At 36.0% G+C, this 25,529-nt stretch overlaps 2 protein-coding genes across 39 annotated transcripts in view; one reads left to right on the top strand and one right to left on the bottom strand.

Moving 5' to 3' along the window:
• Positions 1–25,529, top strand: part of LOC134806074 (AN1-type zinc finger protein 6) — a 254,528-nt gene that overhangs the window by 41,000 nt on the left and 187,999 nt on the right. The gene's annotated exons all lie outside the window — the stretch shown is intronic.
• The window catches only part of LOC134806060 (protein tramtrack, beta isoform), a 552,198-nt gene that overhangs the window by 477,233 nt on the left and 49,436 nt on the right, over positions 1–25,529 (bottom strand). Inside the window, exons 5-6 of one of the 38 annotated variants that reach the window (XM_063779278.1) lie at positions 18,461–18,617; positions 17,032–17,302 (exon numbers count right to left, since the gene is read on the bottom strand). The exons of 35 other annotated variants lie outside the window; for them this stretch is intronic. In XM_063779278.1, the coding sequence (XP_063635348.1) occupies positions 17,047–17,302; positions 18,461–18,617 (413 nt within the window). In that variant the 3' untranslated portion in view covers positions 17,032–17,046. Of the gene's footprint in view, positions 1–17,031; positions 17,303–18,460; positions 18,618–21,723; positions 22,190–25,529 lie in introns of those variants that run through there. 2 more of the 38 variants (XM_063779317.1, XM_063779282.1) reach the window with 2 other exon arrangements.

The raw sequence follows: 25,529 nt of genomic DNA, 5'->3' as shown, positions 1-25,529 counted from the left end.
TATCTCTACGGTTTGCGTATTTCAGTATGTGCAACAGTCTAATCTTTCCGTATACAGGCACTTCATATATTTTTGTTAAATACCAGAATGTCTATACGTGCTTTTGACGCGTAGTCTGATCCGTTACTTATGATGTTAACTGTACCTGTTACTACAATGATTAATATTGTCTTATTCTTAAAACTATTACATTTTGTATCTTTCATTTCAAACCTTACACTAACGATTACATTACGCGTCTAGCTTTGTTAAAATCACAAAAAAGCTTTAAAATTATTAGTTATTGTCGCCATTAAGGCCTCTAAACATTATTTCTCCGACCAGATTTATAATTAAATGGTCAGTTTTGCTTATTCGAATAGACAGATTTTTGTGTACCTATAAGGTACCTGTATATTGCCAATATCTTTTAATCTATCGTAACTTTTATAATATCGTTACTAATAAATTACCTACTAATAACTAAAGTGATGCTCATGATTATTATTATAATAACACTAGTAAAACTTTCTAATCTAAATTAAGAACAAAACCGTAAAACTTTGCGCCTTGCATGATCAGTGATTACATACAATATTTTTATTGAGTAAATAAATAATTGATAAATAATTAAATAGTAAACGACAACTTTACACGGATCAACCTCGTCGCACAATAATCACAATAATTATTAAGTTTTGTGTTGTGGGTACTAGACGACAATAGGTCCGGGATGTTTCCTTTCCTGTATTTAAAATAAATTATTTTACACCATGCACGAAATAAAGCACCAGAAAAATATTAGAAAAACCTAGATCGCAGTTATTTTCAGACACAATTTCTATTTAATAAATCCGAAAGAACTATAAAGTGTAGGTAACTTGACCGTGACGTCATCGTTCTGTATTTCATAGAGATTCCATAGGCATAGTGGCTAATCGTTTTGAGAGTTAGAAAAAGAAACTAATTTGACTAAGCAGTCAACTACCCTATATTTATAATATATAGTTATAAGTTTATAACCATATAAATATTGAATACATAGAAACATCTTTAACTCAGGAACATAAATATTTGTGATATACTCAGAAATAAATGCACTACCGACTAGACTAGTTAGGAAACCGTCAATCATAATAAATCATCATCCAAGCAGTCTGCTATTTCTGTAGCATAAACATAGATTTTTGCGTCGATGCGGCAGGTAGGGTTACCAGATCAAAATTTGGAATTACCTGACAAAATTCCTCATTTGCGATTTTTTTTCCTGGCGCTCATATCGGTGACGGGTGAATTTAAATTTGATTTGTTTCGGATTTATGTAAGTAAATTTGAATAATGTACCTTTTTAGGTACGTAATAAAAATGTCTGTTAATTCACTAAAATTCCTGATATTTTCGTATGGGGCTATTCATAAATTACGTCATTTCAAATTAGGGTCCCCCCGGTCTGGACATCGGATGATGTAGCATGACGTAGGAGGAAACGGGGTCATTTGAAGCATGATTTTTGGATGATTTTAGAGGGGGGGGATCAAAAATCGTCAAAACACGATGACGTAATTTATGGACAGCCCCTATTCCGGCCGCATTCCTGACAAACGGCCAAAATTCCTGACGTCTGGTAACCCTAGCCGCAGGTGTAAACAATGAAGGCAAACATCATCATATCCGCTGGAACACGTTCAATGCATGCTCCAACAGTTCCACGATCTTGACCAGATAGTGTGTCTACCCTGTGGGACCTGCGTTTTCCGGAACGTGATCGCTAATCAAGGACCTTTCAGCTCCAACAGCCAGAGGTTCTTCATGCTTCAGATTAATCCTCGGGGTTAATCACTGGAGCACTGGTGCAGCACGATCTCAAGGTCGTGAAAAGAGAACAGGCGCCCGCGCCGCTCATACACACAACCCACTTCTGCTGGAAGTCGTATAATTTATTAGAAAGAAAGAAAATACATTTATTATATTCAAATTTTATAAGTTCCAGTATTTTCTTAACATTAAATAGTCCTCTCATACAGCTTTATAAGAATATAGTGAATGCCAGATAATTTAAATTAGTAGTAAACTTATTGTAGAAAAAGGATAATCATTTCTAACTTAGTAGTCGGTCAGGATAAACCCACCTTTATTTAGAAAACAAACCAATATTAACAACGGTATAGCTATAATGAAACAAAAAAGTAAAAAAAATAAACACTGTATTATAAAAACATGATAAAATATATAGTAAATGTTTACAGTAAATAATCCCTAGTTTTAACAAGTTATCTACCGACCCTTAACCATTTATATGTTTGACAAATCGAAAAGGCATATCATTAAATGATACGTTGTTTATGGAACAAACATTATTTTATCACACAAAATCCATTTTGCCCCTGTGCCTATATAAATTTAATATTTTACCTACTATTCATACATTACTTAGTTATATATTATAGGTACATACAATTCTTAAAAAATACCTGCATTGAAAGCACCAAAAATGAAAGAAATGCGCCCTTCATTTACTTAACGGCCCAATTCGAACAACGCTTTTACGATGTTACAGCGATAATACGAAACCGATTTGACAGTGTCGTATCGTTGTGACATCTTATAAGCATTGTTCGAATTGACCCGTACCTATGTCATTGTCAGTCTTCAGACGATAGTTCAGACTTAAGTACTACTCGTATTAAAAAGTTTTAATACACACATTATTTTTCTGCTCGCCAAAAGTCCATAGACTGATTAAATTTCAGACTTATATAACATACTGGCTATTGGAAATGTATAGTGTCCGAATAACGAGAGCAGAAAATAGGTAAATAACATAAAATATACTAAGGTTCGTTGGAGTAAGATTGAAAGGGATTTCCATAAGGGATAAGACAAAAAATCGTCCTTATGCCGAAGCTTTACGGGCGACTTTTCATTTGACCCCTTACTTACCAATTTATATCCATTTTATCAAGCGGAATATTGATATTATAAGAATTAGAAATGAGGTCATCATTGAATTAGCACTTAAGCTGTAAGCAAATAAACGGTGTGGCGCCGTATCTGGCGATAGTACTATTACTACAAATTATATATAGTTCAATGTCAGTTTAAAAAGGTTCCTCTATCCTACCTACAATTCCTATAACAACTTAAAAACATTGCTGACTTTTTATAGAATTCGTTATATATAACATAACAGCATCGGCACTACACGTATAGGAATGAGGTCTACGCTTTTCATCGCTGCGGTACGGGTGATTCTGTCGGTCGAGTCAGCGAACGGCCATTTCTGCCAGTTTTCAGACACATACTTACTTGCTACAATACCACAATACGTACCGTAAAGTCGGGTTCATTAGCCCTGGAGGGTAACTGTGGCCATTGAGATTTACTCGGTCCAGATTATATTATTGCACTTTAATTATGGAAATATGCCACGAGGATGGTTTTAGCTAACCTTTGACGTTTTTTATTAGACCCTTTTAAACGAGATTTTCATGTGGGTCAAAGTTACCCTCCATTGGGTCAAAGTAACCGGAGTTTACTTGTGTATAATTATTGGTCCGCCTAGCTGTAGTCAGTCTACCTACGCTCAAGTTGTAGGAGTAACAGACGTTTGTCTTCGATGGTGGTGCTACTGGAGATTACAAACGATGCTCGACTTCTTTTCGATGAAGAGCGGTTATGTAAAATATGTAACCCGCTCAACTTGCATGCTGTCGATGTGCACTTATGCAGGCAATGCTTGGCATCCCCTTTATGAAGTACCTAATGCAGAATTCTCCCTTTGTTAGCTATGATTATGGAACCCGTACATCCTGACAACTCGCCCCTCGATGGTGGTGATGCTGGCGATGCACTGCAGCCGCCGCTTGCGCCCGCACACCCAGCGCGTGCGCGGCCCGCGGGACTTCTCCTTGATGAAGTTGTTGCCGCCGATCCGGATCATGGGGTTTCCTCGGCACGACAGCACGAAACGGAAATCTGGAATTAATGAAGTTAATATAGGAGAATAAAGTTATTGTGAGAAACCTCTCACTATTTTCTTATAAGTACATATTTAAAGAAATTCGCAGTGAAGACCTCGGTGTTCCTTTATCTTAAATTAATAAACTTCAGCTTATTGAGGGCGTTACCAACTTTCAAACCTCATTATGTTTTAATTTAATCAATTGCTGTTTTGCGCCATGGTTGACGGGTAGAGAATGCCTTAAGGGTTTCAAGGCTAAGCTCACCATTTGTTGTTATTTAATTTTGCAATAAAGTTGAAATAAATAAAAACGTGACATTATAAAGTAGATAGGTACCTACATCTACGTCTAAGTCCTATGCCTACTAGCTATAATCCTGTAGATAAAGAAAAACTACCTGAAAAACCTAGTTTCATAAAGCTAAAAGTCAATTGTACTGTACAATAGTCGAGTAATGGGAGTCATTCAGCCATTTCTAGTCAGCCATTTTTTAAATTCGGAGTAGTATGTCAGGTCATTTTCAATTGTAAAAGAATGTCATAGATTAATTGGCTTCACTATCGGTTGCCAGAACTTGCCTTCTAAGCTTGATACCTAACTAATAATCTAAAATCTAAAGCATAGGTATACAATATGATTTTATTTATTGGAATGTACCTACCTACCTAGCCTTTTCATTTTGCGCATTTGCTTCTTTTAAGCCTTAATAAGCTGAGCGGCTTGCATTCGGGTTACCTATATTACGCCCCGATATGATATGAAATAAAATAAGTACCTAAAATTTTAAACAATACGAGTTTTTAAATCATAATGAAAACCCTACAAACAAATAATGCCTTTGAATCAAATGACTATAAATATAAAAGCATCTAGAGTCTGTGCGGGAAGAGAAGAGTCGTGGAATGTATGGGGCCCAATACATTCCACGACTCTTCTTTTTCCGAACAGACTCTACAACTATATTTATCTCATTTGAATGCATTAACTCGGATGATATTCGAGACTATTAATGCCATCTATCGGGAAACTCGCGCGAGACGTCACTAGCGTGGGAAGGAGCCGACATCCATGCTATTGCCGTACATGTGCCGTACCTACTAAGATGACTAGCCAGCAGCCAGATGGAGCTAGTATCGCCTGTGTCGTTATCTTTACATCGTTGCCTTGAACTGGGCAGATGCTTCGAGGTATGCCCTTTAGCTAAGCCCTACCGGTTTTATATCGCTTCGTGTCTGATACTTTAAAATTTTGAATGATTGATCATAAATTCTCTTAGCTAATTTGATTAAAGCAGCTCGATTATGTTATCATACTTGCTATGTATATCAAGGCATGAATTATGTAGGTAGCTACACCTACTTATTTTAAACTAATGACGTTTTTGTTATTTATGCACTTTTGGTGTATTTTATAATTCATGCAAGGGTCCGAATCATTGCTTGTCATTATTTTCAGAAAACTGTCACAAATTATATATAGTATGTGACGTAATTTTTTGCAAGTGGGTGGGTATTGTAATTGTACGTCGTTAGTTTAATATCAGATGAAATATGATAACCATTTATGTCATTAATTCTTTGTAAAAGGCGAAGCCTCACTAATTTTCACTATCAATTTTTTCTTTTTTTTGAATTGATGACGGTTCTATGGAGGCCACTTATGCCTACTTTATCAGACAGTTCGAATTAGAACTCTAGACTTGCGCAGAACTATTTATCATTGCCAGGAAAAGGTTCTTTACGATAATAATTTTATTGGCTGTACCAACTTGATTTGCGTACCTACATATTTTCTAGTTTACTTATTTTTTATTGTGATATTGCTCATATATTTGTGGCTATAGTGCAAAAGGTACTACAACTCGCGCAGCTCTGGTGAAAAAAGGTTTAAGTTTAATATATTATTAGACTTATATGACAGTTACCTTTTTCATCTGAGCTGTGCGATAGTTGGACCCCTTTTCAGAGCCACAGATATAAATTTATGTATTATTACTTACTTATCATTATCATCATCTTTATACTGCCAACGCCAACCTGCACCTAAAAAGACACCATCACGCCTAATACATTTGCAGTAAAGTATTACGTCATAAAACAACATCTAACATACTTAAACATAATCCCCCACGTGTTATCCTGGGGTTATTTTACTAATGTTGTACCAATTGCGAGAGCAAAGGTATTGGCTTCGCTTTTAAGTATTTCGATTTTCGACGTAGCCCGTGTGAAAATGGGCCTCTTTTTCATGTTCGTGGAGAAATAATTTCAGTAGATTCCCACACTGAAACATCTGTAATATAATGTAAGATTTAAATACCTGCATTATTACATTGTCAGCACACTAACAATGAGGCATTAGTCGCCCAAACCTGGGACTCAAAGTGGACAGGAAGGAATGAAGGATATACTTATTAATATTATACGATATTTTTTTATACTACGTCAGTGGCAAACAAGCTTACGGCCCACCTGATGGTAAGCAGTCTGCGTAGCCTATGGACGCCTGCAACTCCAGAGGTGTTACTAACTATGCGCGTTGCCGACCCTTACACTCCGCACCCTCGGTGAGCTCTGGCAACCTCACTCACCGGCAGCAGGAACACAACACTTAATCTGCATCTTTGAAATGTGATAGTTACGAGTAATTACCATGATTTGTTTTAACCATGTAAGTTTTCTGATAGGTAACTATGTTAATAAATGCCAGGGCGCCGAAACCTTCCTAATCCGAAAATATTGCAATTTAGTACTGCCCATAAACAGTTTACCTTTAACACCCGTTTTATTAACGAAAAAGTTAAGGAAATTAAAACTGATTTATAAATTAAACTATAGTGCTGTGTGCTGTGTATATTTTGAACAAATAAATGGAGTAACATAAAAAAACAAACAGGCAAAAAAGTACAACAAAATTAAATAATAAGTAATATACTAGTGTAGGAAAAAATGAGGAATAAATGATGCAAACATAAATAGGTATAAAACATTAAGGCCTAGTTGCACCAACCACATTTAACAGACTGATTAAAGTCAAACAGCAGTGAAGTATGAAATTTCCCATACAAAAAGACTTAGCGAAGCGGAGCTTTAACGGTGACAGACGATTTAGTGCAACCGACCCTGTCATGCTAAAACGGTCCACTAGGTATTTTAACTATACCTACCTATAAGTACATTCAATAACGTAGTAGCTATAACTAACACTATTGTAGTAGATAATTTTTTATCGAAGAAAATTAACCAATTCGCACTGTAGAACATGTCTAAATGTGACATAAAAATATAAATTGTAAATTGTAACTTTCTTGAAATGACTTACTACCTACTTATAAAAACTTCAAAGCCTACTTTACTCTATGTCTATCTCTTGAAGGTTTTCTCTGGATCCCAGAGTTCGCGAGATCTAAACGTTTCTTGAAACACAGATCTTTGGCTACCGAATGTAATCAATGATCATAATAATTACTAGTTTTATATACCTACATTTATTTAATCATATAATGCCAACATTTCTGGAAGTAGATAAGCTTTCTTAAACAGTAGAAACTGTATATAGTGTTAAACTTAATGATGACGAGGATACATTAATAAGGCGACAGAATAGGTATAATTGTGTTTACTTGTCAATGCATTACCTATCTGACGTTTTATACCGCCCCGCCCGTTTGATAAATTCTGTAGTGCTTACGTACCCATAAAACTTTTCAGTACGCTCCATGGATTGTTTATATACACATTTCATTATTAGTTTATTTGATGTATTAACTCACATTTATAGACGGGTCTATCGCGAATTTATTTTATTACCTTTATTTACCGGCGTGAACGCGACCACGACCAGTGACAGCTGTGTCGAAACGTCGGTAAATAAAGGTAATAAAATAAATTCGCGATAGACCCGTCTATAAATGTGAGTTACACTACTGGGCTGAGGCCTCTCTTCTTCTCCACTGGGCAGTGTGTACTATGTAGCAATCATGAGTGGCATCATTTCATGGTACGTCTTGAAGCATTCAACACATAAGTGAATTCTACAGGTGACACACGTAAATCGGGTATGTTTGCGTTTTTTTTGGGTCGAACAGTGTCGGCACCTTTGGAACTTGGTGAGTAGTACTGGCATGTGCTTTGCCAATTCCCGCCCAAGTATAGTTATTCTTACTTCCCTTCCTGCCTCTACCTTCTTCTCCTTATTTGTGCTTACACGTTGATTTACTGATTTACTTGTATGTGAATCAAAGGTTGCTGTGTCGCCTGCAAATAAAATGGACACGGAACCAGTAATGGGACAAAAAAACACAATTCCTCTAAAATAAGTATATAAAAGTAGTTTATAAACACTGGATATATTTTTATCATAAATAAGAGTCCTAGAGCTGATTATGTTTGAATTTTTATTAAATTCGGTTATTTTTTAAGAAATGTGCGTCAACCCAAAAGTTGTCGTGCCACTGAAAAAAAAAATCACTAAAAATTCTTAACAACTTCGCTAAGAGAGGTGAGTTAATTTATTAAATTTTAATTAATTAATACTTGATGAAAACTAGAATGTGTTTTGTTAATTGCATTTACCATGAGATAAGGTATACAACACACTATGTTGTGACTCCACAGATGTAAAAAAATAGTGGTATTTGGCCCAATCCCATTATAGGAGCTGTAAAACTGCATACCTCCTATGATGGGACAATTGACATAATGATGCTTGCCATGCCATAATATCATGTTTTAAACAATACAGAAGTAAAATGTAGTTACGAAATATGTCAACCAGGAGGTATTCTCGGACTTAGGATAAATTAATATCGTTTTTGTAAACTTTTATTTAACTTGCCTTGTTAGTTAGTGTGGGTCAAATCTTGGTAGCTGAATTTGACCCACTTTTCGATTTCCGATTCAGTTGAAATTTTGTGTAAGTACGTAATTAAGTATGCAAATCGGATGATAATGCAATATTATGATAACATGGACTTGATCTGATGATGGAGACAGGAGGTGGCCATGGGAACTTTATCGCAATAAACCCTAACTAATTGTGTTTGGGTATATTAGAATTGTTTCGATGAATCTAATACAATAATAATTGGCTGTGGAAAGAAAAATACATTCAGCGATAAAAGCTTATACCAAAAATTTATTTTTTTGCCATAACTTATTCCCCGTTTCAAAATTTTATACTGATAGAGCAATGTCCATTATAGGGGGCCCATTACTGGATCCACGTCCATTACCGGGGGCCCATTACTGGAGCTTTGGTGTCCATGACTGGAGAAAAAAAGCATTGTTTTAATTTGTTAATTATGTGGAAACTCATTGCAGTATCTTTGATACAACACGCCTAAAACATGAAAGGCGGATAGGACTTTCATCTTTTAACACGCTAAGCGGAAGACCATTTACATGTACAAGGGAAATATCATAAATACTCCAAATTTCCTCTTAAATGTCCCATGACTGGTGCTGTTACTATATGTAGAAATAGCACCTGTTGCAAGATTTTGGTGACCACGGGAATGCAGGTGTACCAGTGGCCTGTATTTCAGATGCATGATTTTAGAAAGAGATGAATGCTTAGGATGATAAGCCTTAAGCGCAATACAGTTTGCCAGCTGGTACGTAGAGCATGTTTTAAACCACGTTTTTACTTTAGTACTTATCTATATTTTAGCAATAAAATTAAATGCCTACTTATAATATCATTCGTATGATGTAAAATAAGCGAGAAACTTGCCGATATGACTGTTGACTGATAAACCCCAAACTTAACCTCTAATAATTAATATTAAGTAAATAAGGCATAATAAGGGCGTAATTTTTTTCATTTGTTTTGAAATACATATATCTCCTTAGTCAATGTAAGGACTATGTATACTGTGTTTGTAAAAGTGTTACTGAATTGTATACAGTAAATTTCTTAGGAAGCTTATTGCTCCACGCGTCTGAAAATGACGTACCTACAACTACATCATATCCAACTGATTAGAAACATAATGCATATAAACGACACATCACGTACTAAAATTCTTCTCAGCTACAGCACATTTGAGTATGGCTATACCAAAGAAATTTACATATATACACTGAAAACATTACCTTCCTTCTTCGTGAGTCAGATTGCTCTCTAATTAGCTTTTGCTGCTGGTTGGTATCAAGCCCACCATGATAGACTAGTTGCCATCGTTACGCACGAGGGTGAGGGCGGGAAAATGTCCCTTTATTTTATTATTATTTAGGAACAGGTATCTCAATTAGAGATACGGTCCTACGAGAATATAGACAGTAAATTTTCAAAATTCTATTTCCAGGGCGTTTTGGCGGTCTCTGAAACTGCTCTTCTCACAGAACCCAGGATCTTTCCGAGTTCTCCTTTCTGCCATTACAAGCGTATTTTCTTCATTATGGGTCTCACAACTCAGAACACAAGTGTTAGTGTCTAATTTGAATGTTATTAAATTTAATTATTTTATGTAAATTAAATTTAATTAGATTTGTGTTTGTAATAATTTATTATTTGATCGTATTATGGATTATAATAAACACTGGAAAATCCAATATGGAATTCCTCAAAGCACCCAAGGCACAGATAGACCTCACAATGTAGGCACGCAAATCTTGTCATCTTGCGCTCTCTGTTAATCGCGCAATGCTTGCATCTTTGATACTTGTCGATCCTTTGGGGCGTGTGCCCGGCTAAACTATAAGTCGATGCTCCTACTTCTTGTAATGTTTTTTGCTCCAGCATGCCTGCAATTTCAAAAATTAACTAATGATAATATATGTACCTAGGGGTGATAGGGCAGCACCTCGGTGCCCTTGCCTACTTAAATACCTAGTTTATTTGCAATCGAATTAAGCCGATATTTAAAAACAAAATTTGTATGTGGTCCACAGCCACAGCCAATGCGATAAATCGAAAATTCATATCATATATATATATATATTTTATTGATAAATAAAATAAGATAAATATATTGTGAATATTCTTGCAAAAAAAGCCTCAGAATTTCGTAAAGCTTTCGGCATCATATGCAAGGAGTTTATTGTAGGTATACTGGAAAATATTGTAGTTACACTTACACTTCTAAAATTTGTCGATTATTTTGAGCTTCAGTGGGACTAAACCATCTACAGGAGTTCCAGCTATATAAAAAATCATTTCATTCCTGCCTGCAATTTTAAAAACAAACCAATGATGATTAGAACCATGATTGGACAACCTCAAAATTATTGATAGGTACTTCAATTTCATAAATATGATTTATTTAAATAGATGCGGGAATATTGATAGTTTTTTTCCAGAAATAATTCTTAAGCATGGTACAGTCGCATGTGGAATGGTACATGGTACATTCATAATCGAGACTCTATAAATGTAACTTTAAGCTCTACTGCCTGTAGTAGTAAAGCTTTGGTAAGATGCCAAAATACTTAGGTCATAAAAATACTTTTTCACTTCTCATGCTCAAAAAGTGCACCTTTATGTCGTGCGTAGACGACATAAAATCGCATTTTATGCTCTAGAGCATAAAAGTAAAATTTTCTTCTAAGACTAAGGTAATCGGTCCCAACAGCCAAACAGTTAAAACATATTGCACAATTTTACTGAGCAATAAAATTGTGTACATGACAAAACTTGTTATATAATTTTATTTTTGCTACAATTTAATAGAAATCCGTTTTTTCTGTCATTAAATTTAGTAAATCACATAAAATAGGAGTCGATTATCGTTCAAAAATGCTCCGAAATGTTTGACTTGGCAGAAAACCAAGCGTCTGAAACTCTGATCACATGTTGAAAATTAAAAAAAAATTTAAAAAGTTAGTTGGCGGGAATTGGTTATGTATTATGTTCTTTCGCTTTACGATAATTTCGTGGTGTAAATTGCCGTGAAAAATATAATTATTTTCCTCGCAATCGAAGTGAAAAGCAGAGTGTACAACAAGGGCATAAATGTCCATTTTTACCCTCGTCTACTATTTTGGTCTTCGCTTCGCTCAGACCAAAAAATTGCCTCGGGTAAAAATGAGTCACTTTATGCCCTTGTTGTACAATCTACTATTAGTATGAGTTAATAACTTACCTAGCGACTGAAAAAGCGCCGGCAGAGCACGTGTTTAAGCTCCTAAGGCGCCAACCGCACTATACTCGTACCTTGCGCGTCCAATGATGATCCTGATAACTGTTTATTTCTGTTAACATCACTTTACATTACATAACGCAAAATTCATAGCGCTTTAAATTATCATAACAATGTTTGTACCCTAATATTGTCATTTATAATGAATACTAGTCCCTAGCCACTAAGAACTTTAAAAATACGCGGCAAATATGTGTTTACCATATTTTTATTACTAAAATGTTCAATTTCTAAATAGATTACTATGCTATAGGTTCCAAAAAATGTCTTAAAACATTTTACGTGACAGCTATTCCATATAAAATGAACTGTCATGGGGACCATCTTTTGACGCGAGAGATAGCTAGTTAATGTTGAATCTCAAAGTCGCAGTTACACTGGTTTCCTTCAGTAATCGCCTCGCCATTTAATAAGAACACAGCCCCGCTGTGTAACTGTGCAAGCCATGTGAGCTAGAATAGTCTACATATTGATAATACCGCTTTCTCACGCATGTGCTCTCAATTAACATGCCTACTCATACTTTTTCTACTTTTCATCTGAACTGATTATATTGATTTCTCTATAATAGCTAGATCGGAATAAAACGCTGACAATACTATGCGGTCTATGTTATGAATTTATTGTTCACAACTTCATAAGTATTGTAGATTTGTGTCCCGTTGAAATGCTTTAAAGGTAAGACACGACCTACCTATGTTGGAAAAGATTTGCTCAAAATAAGCACGTAAGATGACAGTAGCACTCAAATATAGTTTTACACAAACACTTTTCACGCTTCAGTTCATCACAACAGTTGTTTCATTGTTTTTGAAAGGGTTGGTACTAAATTACAAGGTATTTAGCACACCACATCACTACATTACCTAGCTAGGGGAGCCCTCAGTTAAAAAGCTGATAATTACATCCATGTAAAAATGCAGTACCTATTTGTAACATATTGGGCCCCTTTTATACATACATGAGAACCTTGCCAGTCGACTCATAGAGAGGACAATGAGAGGCTGAATAATTAGATACTCAGTACATAACGTATGTATATACTGTTTAAACACCTAGACTTAGAAAGTGATTAAAACGACAAAATCTATACGACAAAAATATTAACGCCCATCGATTTCACTCATTTATTAATCAATGAGAAACTTTTAATTTCATAGATATTTTGGTTAATTATATTTTATATCTCATCTCATCATAGACATGGGTCAGGGTGAAATAAAACAACATTCAAAACGGAAAATTAAAACACTATAATGAGATCAAAATTCAATTGAAAATATTGACATGGTAACTACAACTATTATATACATATATTTAAATCATTACGCTACTAAGTAATGCAGAAAAAACTTTAGGCAGGGTACGTATTGTACAACAAATAGCATTTATTCGCAGGGCCGCCAGATCGTAGAATTGGATACGAAATTCGTATAATCGATTTTTTTTCGTATCCATTAATAATTACGTATGGTCAATCGGTATAATTGGATACGAAAAAAAACACCGATGTCAAACTACTGACATGCTTTAAAAAATAGTGTGCTAATACTGTTTATACGATTTAATGGAACGGCAACTACCTACTTAAATACACGTCAACGTGGGGTATCCCCGCAATTTGGGGCTTACCGCGAAAAGCGAAATTCGCCAGTTTTTAAAAAGTCGATTTAAATTTAATCGATTTGTTTTTAATTTTGCACTCGTATAATGCAATCGAATTTCGTATAATTGCGGGCACTGGATCGTATAATCGAGATTTATGTACCTACTGGCAGCCCTGTTTATCCGTCATTTAGGCAACAGGAAATAAACATCATAGTTTATAATAACTAGTTATCAAAGTGTTCGTAGTATTACACTACTATTGCTTCATTAAACTAATTAATAGTTAATAATCCGATAACGATTTTATACATCACAAGATTCACAAGTTTGAGATTCATATTACTGCGTACACACTTAATATTTTAATTACGACAAGATTGGAAAGCTTGACTCAATGGGATAACTTCTCCTTTGTATTTTCTCTTCTGTTCGTATTGTTTCATTACTTAATAATAGGGTATATGGTACAAACAGCAACGCAAGTAGCTTAACAATAAAATCGTGTAAAAATAATTTTGCATTTAACCCAAATAGCGACTTTGCAAACTGACTGTACTCTTACAAGAATACGTTCCAATTCACGTTCAATTCGTTCGTCGCGTGTCATACACATCTATCGTCGGCTTAAGTCGCAAACCTCGTAGAGTCCGGGCTAAGCTAACTTTGCACGGATTTGACTAGAACAAAGTGAGGGAGTATCATTCTATAACGCCATATTGTCATTGAAATTTGACATTAATTATAATTATGACATTTCGACACTTTGTCATGCAGAGTTATCCCTCCAACAATACTCGTACCTAAAATTGCAAACCTCTTATAATATATCCTTTGGAGGAGATATGAGGTTTGCGACTTTAACCGATCCCATATTGTATTCCTTATGTGTCACAAATATTTAACATATGTATCTGTGTTTAAATTACATTCCATGTAATCGTACTATTAAGTAGTAAATCGGGTATAATATAGATATTCTAACATAAAAAGCGTAACGAACATTTAAATATGACGGGTGGCACGCACTAATTATAGTTTATTCACCGTAACGGTACAGAATGCCTGAGTACTATCTACCAGATGTTTACCAGTTCTCGGCCCTTGCTTTCGATACAGCTGTTGACTGCTTTATTTAAAGTATGTACTTACTTGGAACGTAACACGTAATCGTATTGAAATTATAATTCTCTTTTAACTTATCCAAAATATGTACCGATAATGTAAAACTTTCGTATTGTTATTATTTTAAAGTTGTTTTTTTTATATTTTCTGCTGCGTCGTGAACCTCGGAGAACCTCTTTTATTTTATTTATCTCAAAAAAATCTAAAAAGGACTACAATTAAACCCCGGTTTTACTTAATACTAAGAAAACTTAAGTTCTACAATGACTATTGTAATTAGTAACAAACACAAGGTGAACAGTGACTAGCAAAGGTTATTTAAAACTCAACTACCTAGTTACGTTTACTTAATCCACTGATTTTCAATTACTAATTTAAATATGACCAAAACATGTACATAGTTAGCCGGGGTCGTAAAATACTATTTGTTGTATTCTATTTAGCCACATGTACAGTTGTAGGCTGTAGGTACACGCCATTTTTTTTTGCCTTCGAGGCCAATTCACACTTACATTGTGACATTATTAAGATATCATTTTGATAACAATATTTCAAGTTTAATATGGAATTTTCCGTTTAAAACTTAAAGTAGGTGTATGGACCAACCGGTGTACGAGTGTATTAATAAATTACATTTAGATTAGAGAGAAAGAAGTCTGTGATCTCTAATTTCATCACATGGTTCACATAAATTCGTTTAGAAAATAAAAATCATACTCACGATACACCATACCAAATTGCTACAAACCATTCAGAACAAGGGAGCGTTAACGAAGCGTAAGATTTATCATGAGTATACATATCAGTAGAGTACGTCGAGTAGATCTTGTACTTGGTAGTAATTACGGTTCCCAACGAAACCCAGCGCTGTGTCACGGCCGGGCCTAGGTTAAAGTCCGCCGCGGCAAATTAACTTATTTTTAACACAAAATCGGTGGGCAAATGCGGACGGGTATACACACTGACTATACCACAACTTTCACAGCTTAACTATAAATGCAGTAGAGATCTTTTTTTATATATGTTCATGTTGTAAGTAACACAACATGCTTGTCTTAAATAAGTTATATTTAAATGCCTTAAATTACTTCCATTCTCATAATGACTAGAACGTAAAAGCCCTAACGGAATGCTCAATATAAAAACATAATTTAAAACTGTACCTATACAAAAAAAAACAACAAAGCCCTAAAAGTTACTTAACAATACCTACCTATAAGTACTTTTGAAGTACGGCAGGTGTATCGATTTTTTTACATTCACGAAATGGAAACAAAAATAAGGGCTGGGATAACAAAAAACGTGACTACTTCCAGCCTGCTAAGCGTCTGAGATCGTCATTATACGAAAAGAAAGCTTTACATCTACTGAATAAAGTAGTATTTAATGCCCAATGACGATTCGACTACCTGCCCTGGGCTGGGCCTAGAACATTGTATGCGATCGAAGTCTTTCACAAAAAGCTTTTAAATAGAAAAAGCGCCCAAAGACAGGACGTCTAGACGTTCTTTTTTGTTAGTTCCCAGAACCCGCAGGTAGGCATCTGCCTCACATAAAAACATGCGCTTTACCTTACCCCTAAGGACTTTAAGGTTAATACTATCTTACATTAAGATCACTTACAACAATACACATATTGGCAACAGTTTGGCACTTACTGTAACATCGACACATTAACTAATTCCTACTAAGCTCTGTCAATAAAATATTTATCAAGATATTGAGAATTGAGATAGATAGGCTAATATAAATTTTGTACTTTCCTAATTTTACGACTAAGAGTAGAACATCGCGGCCACGCCCCCAATCTCTCCCCTCGCGAATGATAACGTTATTTCAGCGCATCTCAATACAATGTTTTTATTGATCTTACATATTCAATGTCTAGCTGTTTAATAATTTATGGCATAAACATGTCATGCTTGAGGCGGTAATATTGAAAGTTTTTATTCATAAACACTACAAACAGCTAGACTAACCCAGGCGTTTGGCAGATTTTTAATTACCCACATTTCCTACTATATTGCATTTAAAATTCACAACTAAATTTGGCACATAAGTTTCACTAGTTTTAAACCTTTAGCTTCAACAACATAAACTCCGACACATGGAAATACGTAACGTGTAAATAAAGGATTGTAATTCTCCAGAGACTCCTCGCATAGAGTCGTTCAGACAGAAACACATTGGGGGTCCCCGCTCAATTTCATTTGCGTTTAACGCGCAATAAACAAATTAGCAGCTCAGCAGTATTCTTTGGCGCCGAAGTATGTGCTGGATATTTTGGGAGGGTGTGTGTGTATGGGCGCCTGGCCGAGCACGGTGTTGTTCATGATGAGCACGGAGGCGGGGCAGTTGCGGGACTTGCGAGAGGAGCAGTACCACAGCTGGCGCGTGCTGCTGCGCCGCCGGCTGCAGTTGATGAAGTAGGTGTTGCCCTCGTAGAACAGCAGCCGCCCGCCGCGCGCCGTGGTCAGGTAGCGGGCCCGTCCTATACACAACCAATGCACAAATACTGTAATATCGTTCTCATACGTAGGCATTCGACTTCCGACTTATAACAAAAAAAAACTCACCGTCGACTAATTTTAATGACACGGATTAAGGAACAAATAAAAGGCAGTACAGATGAGTTTCCACTATGTTTACTTACTTGAACGCTCACTATCGATTGACAGTGCATCTATATATGTGGCTGTGCCAATTATGTCTAATGACTGCCTGTGAAGATGTCTATAACTTTATCGTTTATAACAAATATAGAATTACTCCAATCTCAATCTAACTAAGTGATATCTACCAGAAATAACGTGAAAGTACTCGGTTTGATATAAACAGTGGAATGAGTTCAGGCTTTAAACCAGATTCGAGTTACGTAATTTAAAACTTCATCGAGTAATCCGGTCAAACCGTTGGAATTATTCCAATAGCCTAGCTTTCGACGTGAAGATAAGCAGAAAACTTGATATTTATTACTTTATTTTATACCTATTTATCACATTGTTATGGATCGGAATAGCAGTAATTCAGTAAACAGTTCGCTAACACTAACAGTTTATAAAATCATTATCGGGTGCTAAGCACTCGCAACCTAAACATAGAATAGGACGGTTGAGTTATCATGGAATGTATTTTTAACTTGCATAATATGCTCACTACCTGTTTGGCTTCTAAATACCAACTGTACTTTTTAAAGCCTAACAATCAGTGCTGTGACTCAGTTAGTTGCTATTGGCATCGCTCTTGAGCTCTTTACTTTCAGACAAATAGTACAAGTTCGACCACGGTATGTAATAAAAAAAACAGGACCAGGCCTGTACTGGTATACTAGTAGATGTAAACCTGCGAGCATGAGTACTGGGGCCTAGCCAAGATAACAATCGTTGATAGAAAACGCCAGCCGAAACTTAACTAATGTATAGAAATGGTCAGGTGAATTTTCGTAGCATCATTCCAATCCTGATAACCATCATGCTTTTTTGTTCTTTCGAAGTACGATTGTCATCTAGGCTAGGCCCATCTCTCCAGTAAGTTTACGTAAATGATGTCGATAACAACACAAATCTCCATGATCGCAATAATGATAGCAATCAACCTTCACCTTCGCTACAAAACACCACCGTCACCCTTAATCACATTTAGGGCTTACTTGTTCTCGAACATATCTTTGCCCAAACCGTTGGCAAGTTTGCTGAGCTGGCAGTCACAGCGGCGGGAGCGCACGGAGAGCCGGCAAGCCGGAGCGTGCTTGAGCGCCGTGCTGCGGCAGCGCGCGACCAGCCAGCAAGCGCGCCATGACACCACCTCTACAACAGTCAAGGTGCATTCATACCCCTGTCAATATTAACTTCCAAGCTTCGACTTACTCGTAAATATGTACATATATGTATATAACCTAAGAATATCAGTGACGGCATTTGGATTAAGAGAGGGGTCCTCAAACCGCGGCTTTAATCATTCCTAGACCACTGATAACAACATTTGCGGCTCCTTGAGCTTCTTAAAATCGATGATTTCTACTGCGGTTGGCTCTTCTTCTTAAAAGTTTATCGACCACTGCATTAGGATATTACGGTGGCCAACATGCAGCTAAGATTTGAATCTATACAGTTATCGTCGTGTTGCAGTACGAGTTGCTAAATTATGAAGATTTTCAGTTTGACAACAAAGACGGCATAGTTTGCCTGTCCTGTTTATTAGAATATTTTTAATAAACTTGAATTTTCAATGAAACGGGATAAGTTATCAAAAACTACTCTCATATCATTAATGAACATTTTTATTTCATGTCACATGTCAAATTAATACTAAATTCAAACTAAACACAAGCAAGTGTAACATTCAACTAACGTTATTAAAATAACGCAAAAAAAAAGGAACTTGCAAAAACAAATCTCACTTAGTATTATGCTAGGTCAGGATTTAAGAAATTCTAAAATGCATAGAAGGTGTAGGTAGGCAGACGATGAGTCACATTTTTGCGTCAAAACAAATATGTACAGAACTTAAACTAGTGACATTTGCTATATCGTTAAAACCTAAATTAATGTTAAATGAAGCTGAATAAAAAATCGAATCAAAAATGGTGCATTTGATCCTCGTCCCAGCTAACCTCAAGATTAATTCTTGGCTTAAATTAAAATATATAAAAAAATACACGTAACCAATTTGAAATTATGTGCTCTCTGAGGGTTAATAATTGATTTTGAAATTAATATTTATTTATTAATTACTTACTAACAATATAATGAGAAAAAAATCTTACGAAAACTTTGCACTCAGTTCGAATTGGTAACTTGTAGAGTAATACAAATAAACTATTCAATGATGTAGTCGTTATGTATACCTATAACTTTTCATCTCGCAGTTGTATTTAACCGGATGTCAGTGATGCTTCGCTTCTAAAATCTATATTTAGATAAAAAAAATGTCTAGCAACGAAATAAAGCACAAAACAAATATCTTATTAATTAATCGTAATATATAAATATAGGTAACCGAATCATGAAATGTAAATCGTAAACTTCAAAATAAAAGGCCTAACCTTAAGGGGGTTATTCAATTTTAGAAAGATTTTACGCACAATGTCCGAACCAAATCACAGAGAAAAAGAACCGAAGAAATAAAATCTAGTCTAGCTGTATTTATGCTTAAGACGAAAGTGGGGGACCCGCGCGAAATCGCCTTTTCATACATACGGAGTCCTCATTCTCCGGTCTGGATATTAACATTTTTGAAAATATTTTGACACAATTGGTTGTATACCAACCACAGCTATGCCCCTACGTTTGATTTTTTCGAATTTTTGATTATTATAAGAGTTTTAAAATTTAGTATGAAATCTGTTTTTCGCTCCTAATTTTTACATTATTCGTAATCAAAACATCAAAAAAAGTCAAACGTAGGGGCATAGCATAATATACATCAAGTTAGGCAAAAATATTTTCCGTTAGGTACGTCAATATCCAGAGAGGAAAATGAGGACTACGTTTGTATGGAGAAGCGGCCGTCCCCTTTCCTCTTAACCGCCTATAAAATGTAATGACAGGTGTGCGGTACGGCCCGGTTCAAGTATAAGAACTTGGTACGGTTTTGATATTATTTTGATACGTCCTTGAATATCGCTCACGCTGCAATTTGGTAAATTAGAACCGACCTCCAGTTACAAATCGCATTAAATACAGTGTTTAATTTTTAATGTTTAAATGGTACAGTGAAGAGATATTTGTTTTTAGACGCCACTAGCAGCCGTATTCGAACAATGAGATACGTCAAATACTAGATATTGAAACGATATGTCAGTTTCAAACAAGTGTCAAAAGTGACGTTTTTGTTTGAAGAAACGTCAATTCTGACACTTGTTTGACACTGACATATCCAATCCATATCGTTTCAATATCTAGTATTTGACGTATCTCATCGTTCGAATACGGCTGTAGGTCGGTTATGGGGGGTAACACCTACATTAAAACCTTTGTTTTGGTGAACAAAATGAGATAGTTAGGCAATTTTTATTAATTATACATGCATTCATTATAATGTTTGTATCTTATAGTTTCAGTAGTCTACGTTACAGAATTTACTAAGTATGTTTGATTTCCGGATGGACGTGAAGATATAGAAAATCCTTAAATGTATACATGTATGTAGTTTATCTCCAAAACATGTACAACATTTTTATTATGAACCGATTAGTCTCTTTTGGTTTCCGATTTCCGTAACTGAATTAACATCCTGTATAATATTATAAGAACGACCCAAGCCTCACTCGTAAAATACCCGGCCAAAACACTTGTTTCACAGCGGGACCGACACGAACGATAACAATGCCATTTGTTGCGTGACACAAATGATCCAATGCTAAACGCTATTTTACTCAGAGATGGAAGCCTGTTCTAGGGGCCCATTTCTCGAACCTTCTCTTAGACTAATGCTATTTATTCACGAACTGTCAAATCTTATTTTCATTTGGGTTTCCATGATAAGCGCAAATAATATTAGTTGCTAAAAGTGTTTAATAATGGGTTCCGTACGAATAACGACTCGGTTTCCAAAGTTGGTATTTTCTCGGTTCTATTTCAGCACTGTGCGCGATTCTCTAATACAAGAAAAATAAGAAAAATATTTAATTGCCCAATAATAAAAATCATATCCTATCCATCCATCCATCATATCCGATGCCCATATAACTTTGTCCCATTACTTACAAACAATATTTAATAGTACCTAGTAAAATAACTAATACATTTAAGTTTAAAAAGTATAACTCTACTACGGCCATGAAATACTAAAGCAACATTTAATTGTACTCAGAATAGTCATAGCAACATTAAGTGTAACTTAAACTTTGAGCAATCAGTGGTTATCAAGTTGTACCTACAGTTGGAAATATTATGCTTGGATAATAATTAATTTTCGAGTCGACCTGGCGCGGATTGGTAACTAGTGTTTAGTATGGAATTAACTAGCTCTGGGTCAACAGTTAACCCCTGACTGTCAGTAGAGTCCGAGTCTAACCTAACTGGGACAAAGTTTGGGAATCGCAGTCACAAGGTCCGACGTTTTTGTAGTCTCTCATAGGCCCGTTTCGCCTTAGCTTTCCACCTGTTTCTCTGCTGCCTGAGTTCGACGGGGCTCATGTCCTTTACGAGTTTCTTGGTCCTGTGGTATCTTTCTTTGTTTTTACGTCTCAATTCGGCCTCTTTCGCGGGGTCTTCCCTGATTTTCTGCATGTAGCGTCGTTGTTGCTCGGCGCGGGTCATCTTGCGTGGTTTCTGGTCCGTAGCCGTCAGAAGGCAGTTCACTACGTCGTCTGGGATGACAGTCACGATCCCCTCAGGTACGGGTTCCTCTTGGGTTGGGGCCGAGCTTGTATTGGCTGCAAAACGTTCGCTTCTTAGTAAAATATTTGATGACTTATATTATTCTCGACACCATAGGTATGCTTTATAAGACAACTTAATAAGAAACGTATAAAAATAAAACAAGTCCTTAATCAATTATAAAATGTTTATTAAATCATCAAGTAAATTCAAAAACAATAAGTATTACAGAACTTGTCGCAATTTCAGACGGATTTCACATCGGCGATTTTTACGACTCGTTACTAAAACCAAGGAGAATTTAGACTAGAGGAATATTGTCGAAGTAAATTATGTAGTCACTACGTTTACTGCAATCTCCCAACACAAATGATTAAAACTTTTAGAAAGCCATTTGACTTAGATCCTTATTTTTTCACTGGCATGTGTTAAATTTGTTAAATGTCAAAAAGTATCGCCATCTACTCGAGGATAAGCCAAAGGTATGGTGCCATATTTTCGAGCGATGGCTTTCAGAGGCGAGGATTTCGAATTCTCTTTGCTAAAGCATTAGGTAGTTAAGGTTTATTTGAAGATCTCTTCAGCCGATAACTATTGCGGGAAAGTTCAGTCAATAACCAATAAATTCAAACAGCATGAGCGAATTATAATTAGAATACAATACCTTATTGAGTAGGTATAGATAGGTTCGTTCTTCAGAGGGATTATTAGTTGAGCAATAAATCCCACTCATAGCTATTTAAGCGTATCAAAAACAAAACCTTACAAAAATACAAAAAAAAATCTTAAGTTTCATCGTTAATTGAAGTCGAAACAGCAGCAAAAAATAACAATAACAAGTTTTAACATAAATAAAGCCGCCATAGCTACAGAACATGTTATTACATTTAAATAAAATTTGTAACAGGAAAACGCATCAAAATAAAACCGTGTCTACGTGACGTAGGTAGCAAGCGCTTCCTTCCTGAACACATGTAGTGCCATATTTTCGCATTCAGAAACTTTCGCGGGGAGACATTACAACAAGAGTAACGTAAAAAGGACTTTATTATTGCATTGGGATGTTATATTTTATAGTCGCGAGACGGCCCTCCCGCGTGGGACGAGTGGAGACGGGCTGGGGATTCTGGGTCGTTATCGATTTGGGGCCCCATCACCACTCGCGGCACTCGCGCACGCGTAGGGTGGTACCACCACAGCGTCAACATAACCTAAACCTTAGGCTCGCGGCTCTTGTAATTACATGAAGCTTTTGATGCCGTATCTTTCTCGAAACCTAGCGCGTATTTTGAATGGAGTTTACAGCTGTAGCGGAGTGTCGGTTTGACAAATATGGATATGGATGACCATTGGATGACCGACCGATACAGCTGACATACTTGTAAACACTTTTTGGACATTTTTTATGTTTCTTGTTCTTACGTGGGACTAGGTTTAAATTAAATAATGTTGTCAATTCGTCACGTTACTAAAAACTTATAGAATAGTAATGCCTGATGGGATGTCATAATATGACCAAATGGCAGAAAATAATTGGAAGGCATTTAGACCTCTTAAAGCACTGAATTCAAGGTACATATGTAGCCACTGCTATTGATGTTCCTAATAAAAAGGCAATGTTATCGTTCAGTTACATATGAGTATCATAGAAACATTTAATACACAGGGGCTTATTACAATCACGGCAGTAAGATTTAATTTTTTTGACTTTTGTATTGGCTTCCCGACTGCACAGAGTGATACGCAGATTTACGTAGCATCCTACACATTTCCTTCGCTTATCACCTTTTTTTTCCAACGTATGGTTTTTCTTTAGCGTCACATTACGGGGATTAACTGAAACAATACAACAATATGTTCTTTTCAGTTTTTTTTTAATATATGTAACCGATTATCCCATAGTATAATACGAATACCTATGTAATAATATTGTCGGCGTTCGTTGTCGAACGAAAATCGTCTTTCACAGTCTCGTTTTTTTGTTTAAACAGGATTAATATAATATGTAATAATGTCAAAGTAATTATGAAATGTATACATATCTTTGACGTCGACTGTGCGCACTTTGACTCACTGGCAAATGCAATACCTACATTACGTGTACCTATTGGACATAGACATCGGCTTAAATACCTCTTTCGTGTTTTAAAGTTTAAAAATATTCTACGTTTTAATAGAAAACGAACAATGTAGCTCTATCTTTTATACCTATACAATTCTATAATCTATGAGCTCTGCACCAGAGCGAAACCACTTGAATCTAGGTGCCTAATAGAGAGCTTTTTCTTTAAGCACGTTTCTAGTCACCGTTAGCTAATCAATAACGTGTTCTGTGCCTAAAAAACCTTTACAAAAAATAGTAGGCTAAAAATGCAAATTAAAACTGGAACTCTACCACGTGTATGCAAATGATGCCAAACAAGACAAATAAATAAGAAAACTACAACAATATACATACGACCTACCTAGTCATCATATTCAATTTGTAGCAACACAGTTTGATATATGTAGGTAACGCTAAATGTAGCCCTAACGTAAAATAGACTTACATAATTTATATAGTACCTACACCCTCCTCCCTACGCCCTACGCATCTTCTACGCAGTACGCTACGCACCCTACACCTACACCCTAGTCCTAAAGCCCTGCTACCGAATTCAAAGAAGTTTTTTCTCGACTGTTATATTAGGCCCTGGTATAACTTGAACTCTAGGTCTGTAATAACCGCGAGTAATCTGATATCACCCTTACGCTGGTTCGTCAAAGCAAAGGCGTTAGGCAAGCGTTCAGTTCCTAGCAGGGTTGATATTCACTTATCTCACGTATCACTACGTTATACGCAAACCAGTATATGCGTGATCGACGATTACGCAGATATTACAGATCTAAAGGTCAAATTATACTAGGGAAGAGGTTACTGTCGGGGAGAAATGTGTTGTAAAAATAGCTGTTTACTCGCTCACGTGGCCCAGGAGCGTCAGCAACGGGGCGTTAACGGCCTGGCAACTCTACTGCGCGCCGTGCGAACAGGGCTCCGAGTATGTTGGCGTTGGCTACTGTCATTCATTCACCGTTTGAGCACGCCTGTATTTACACAATATCGTACGCACTACGTAGTATCAAAATGGTTTTAGATGTTGGGACACGCGTTGCTTCTATAAAAATAAACCTTACACCACAAGAGCTGTTTTTTAACATTGATAATTCAATGATTTTTTTATAATAGGTAGTGCTTGTTCCTAGGATGTTTCTAACTAAACATTTAAACCTTACAAATTGGAAAACACATTCATATTTTAAATAAAAACCCGGCCTATAGAGCCCTGTACGTATCATAAATTAATCAGCGATTACCATAACTACCTACTTTTTTTGTGTAGGCACAACTAATAGTTT

This window comes from Cydia splendana, chromosome 2, assembly GCF_910591565.1.
Source record: "Cydia splendana chromosome 2, ilCydSple1.2, whole genome shotgun sequence".
NCBI lineage: Eukaryota > Metazoa > Arthropoda > Insecta > Lepidoptera > Tortricidae > Cydia > Cydia splendana.
This window is presented reverse-complemented; position numbering and strand designations above follow the sequence as displayed.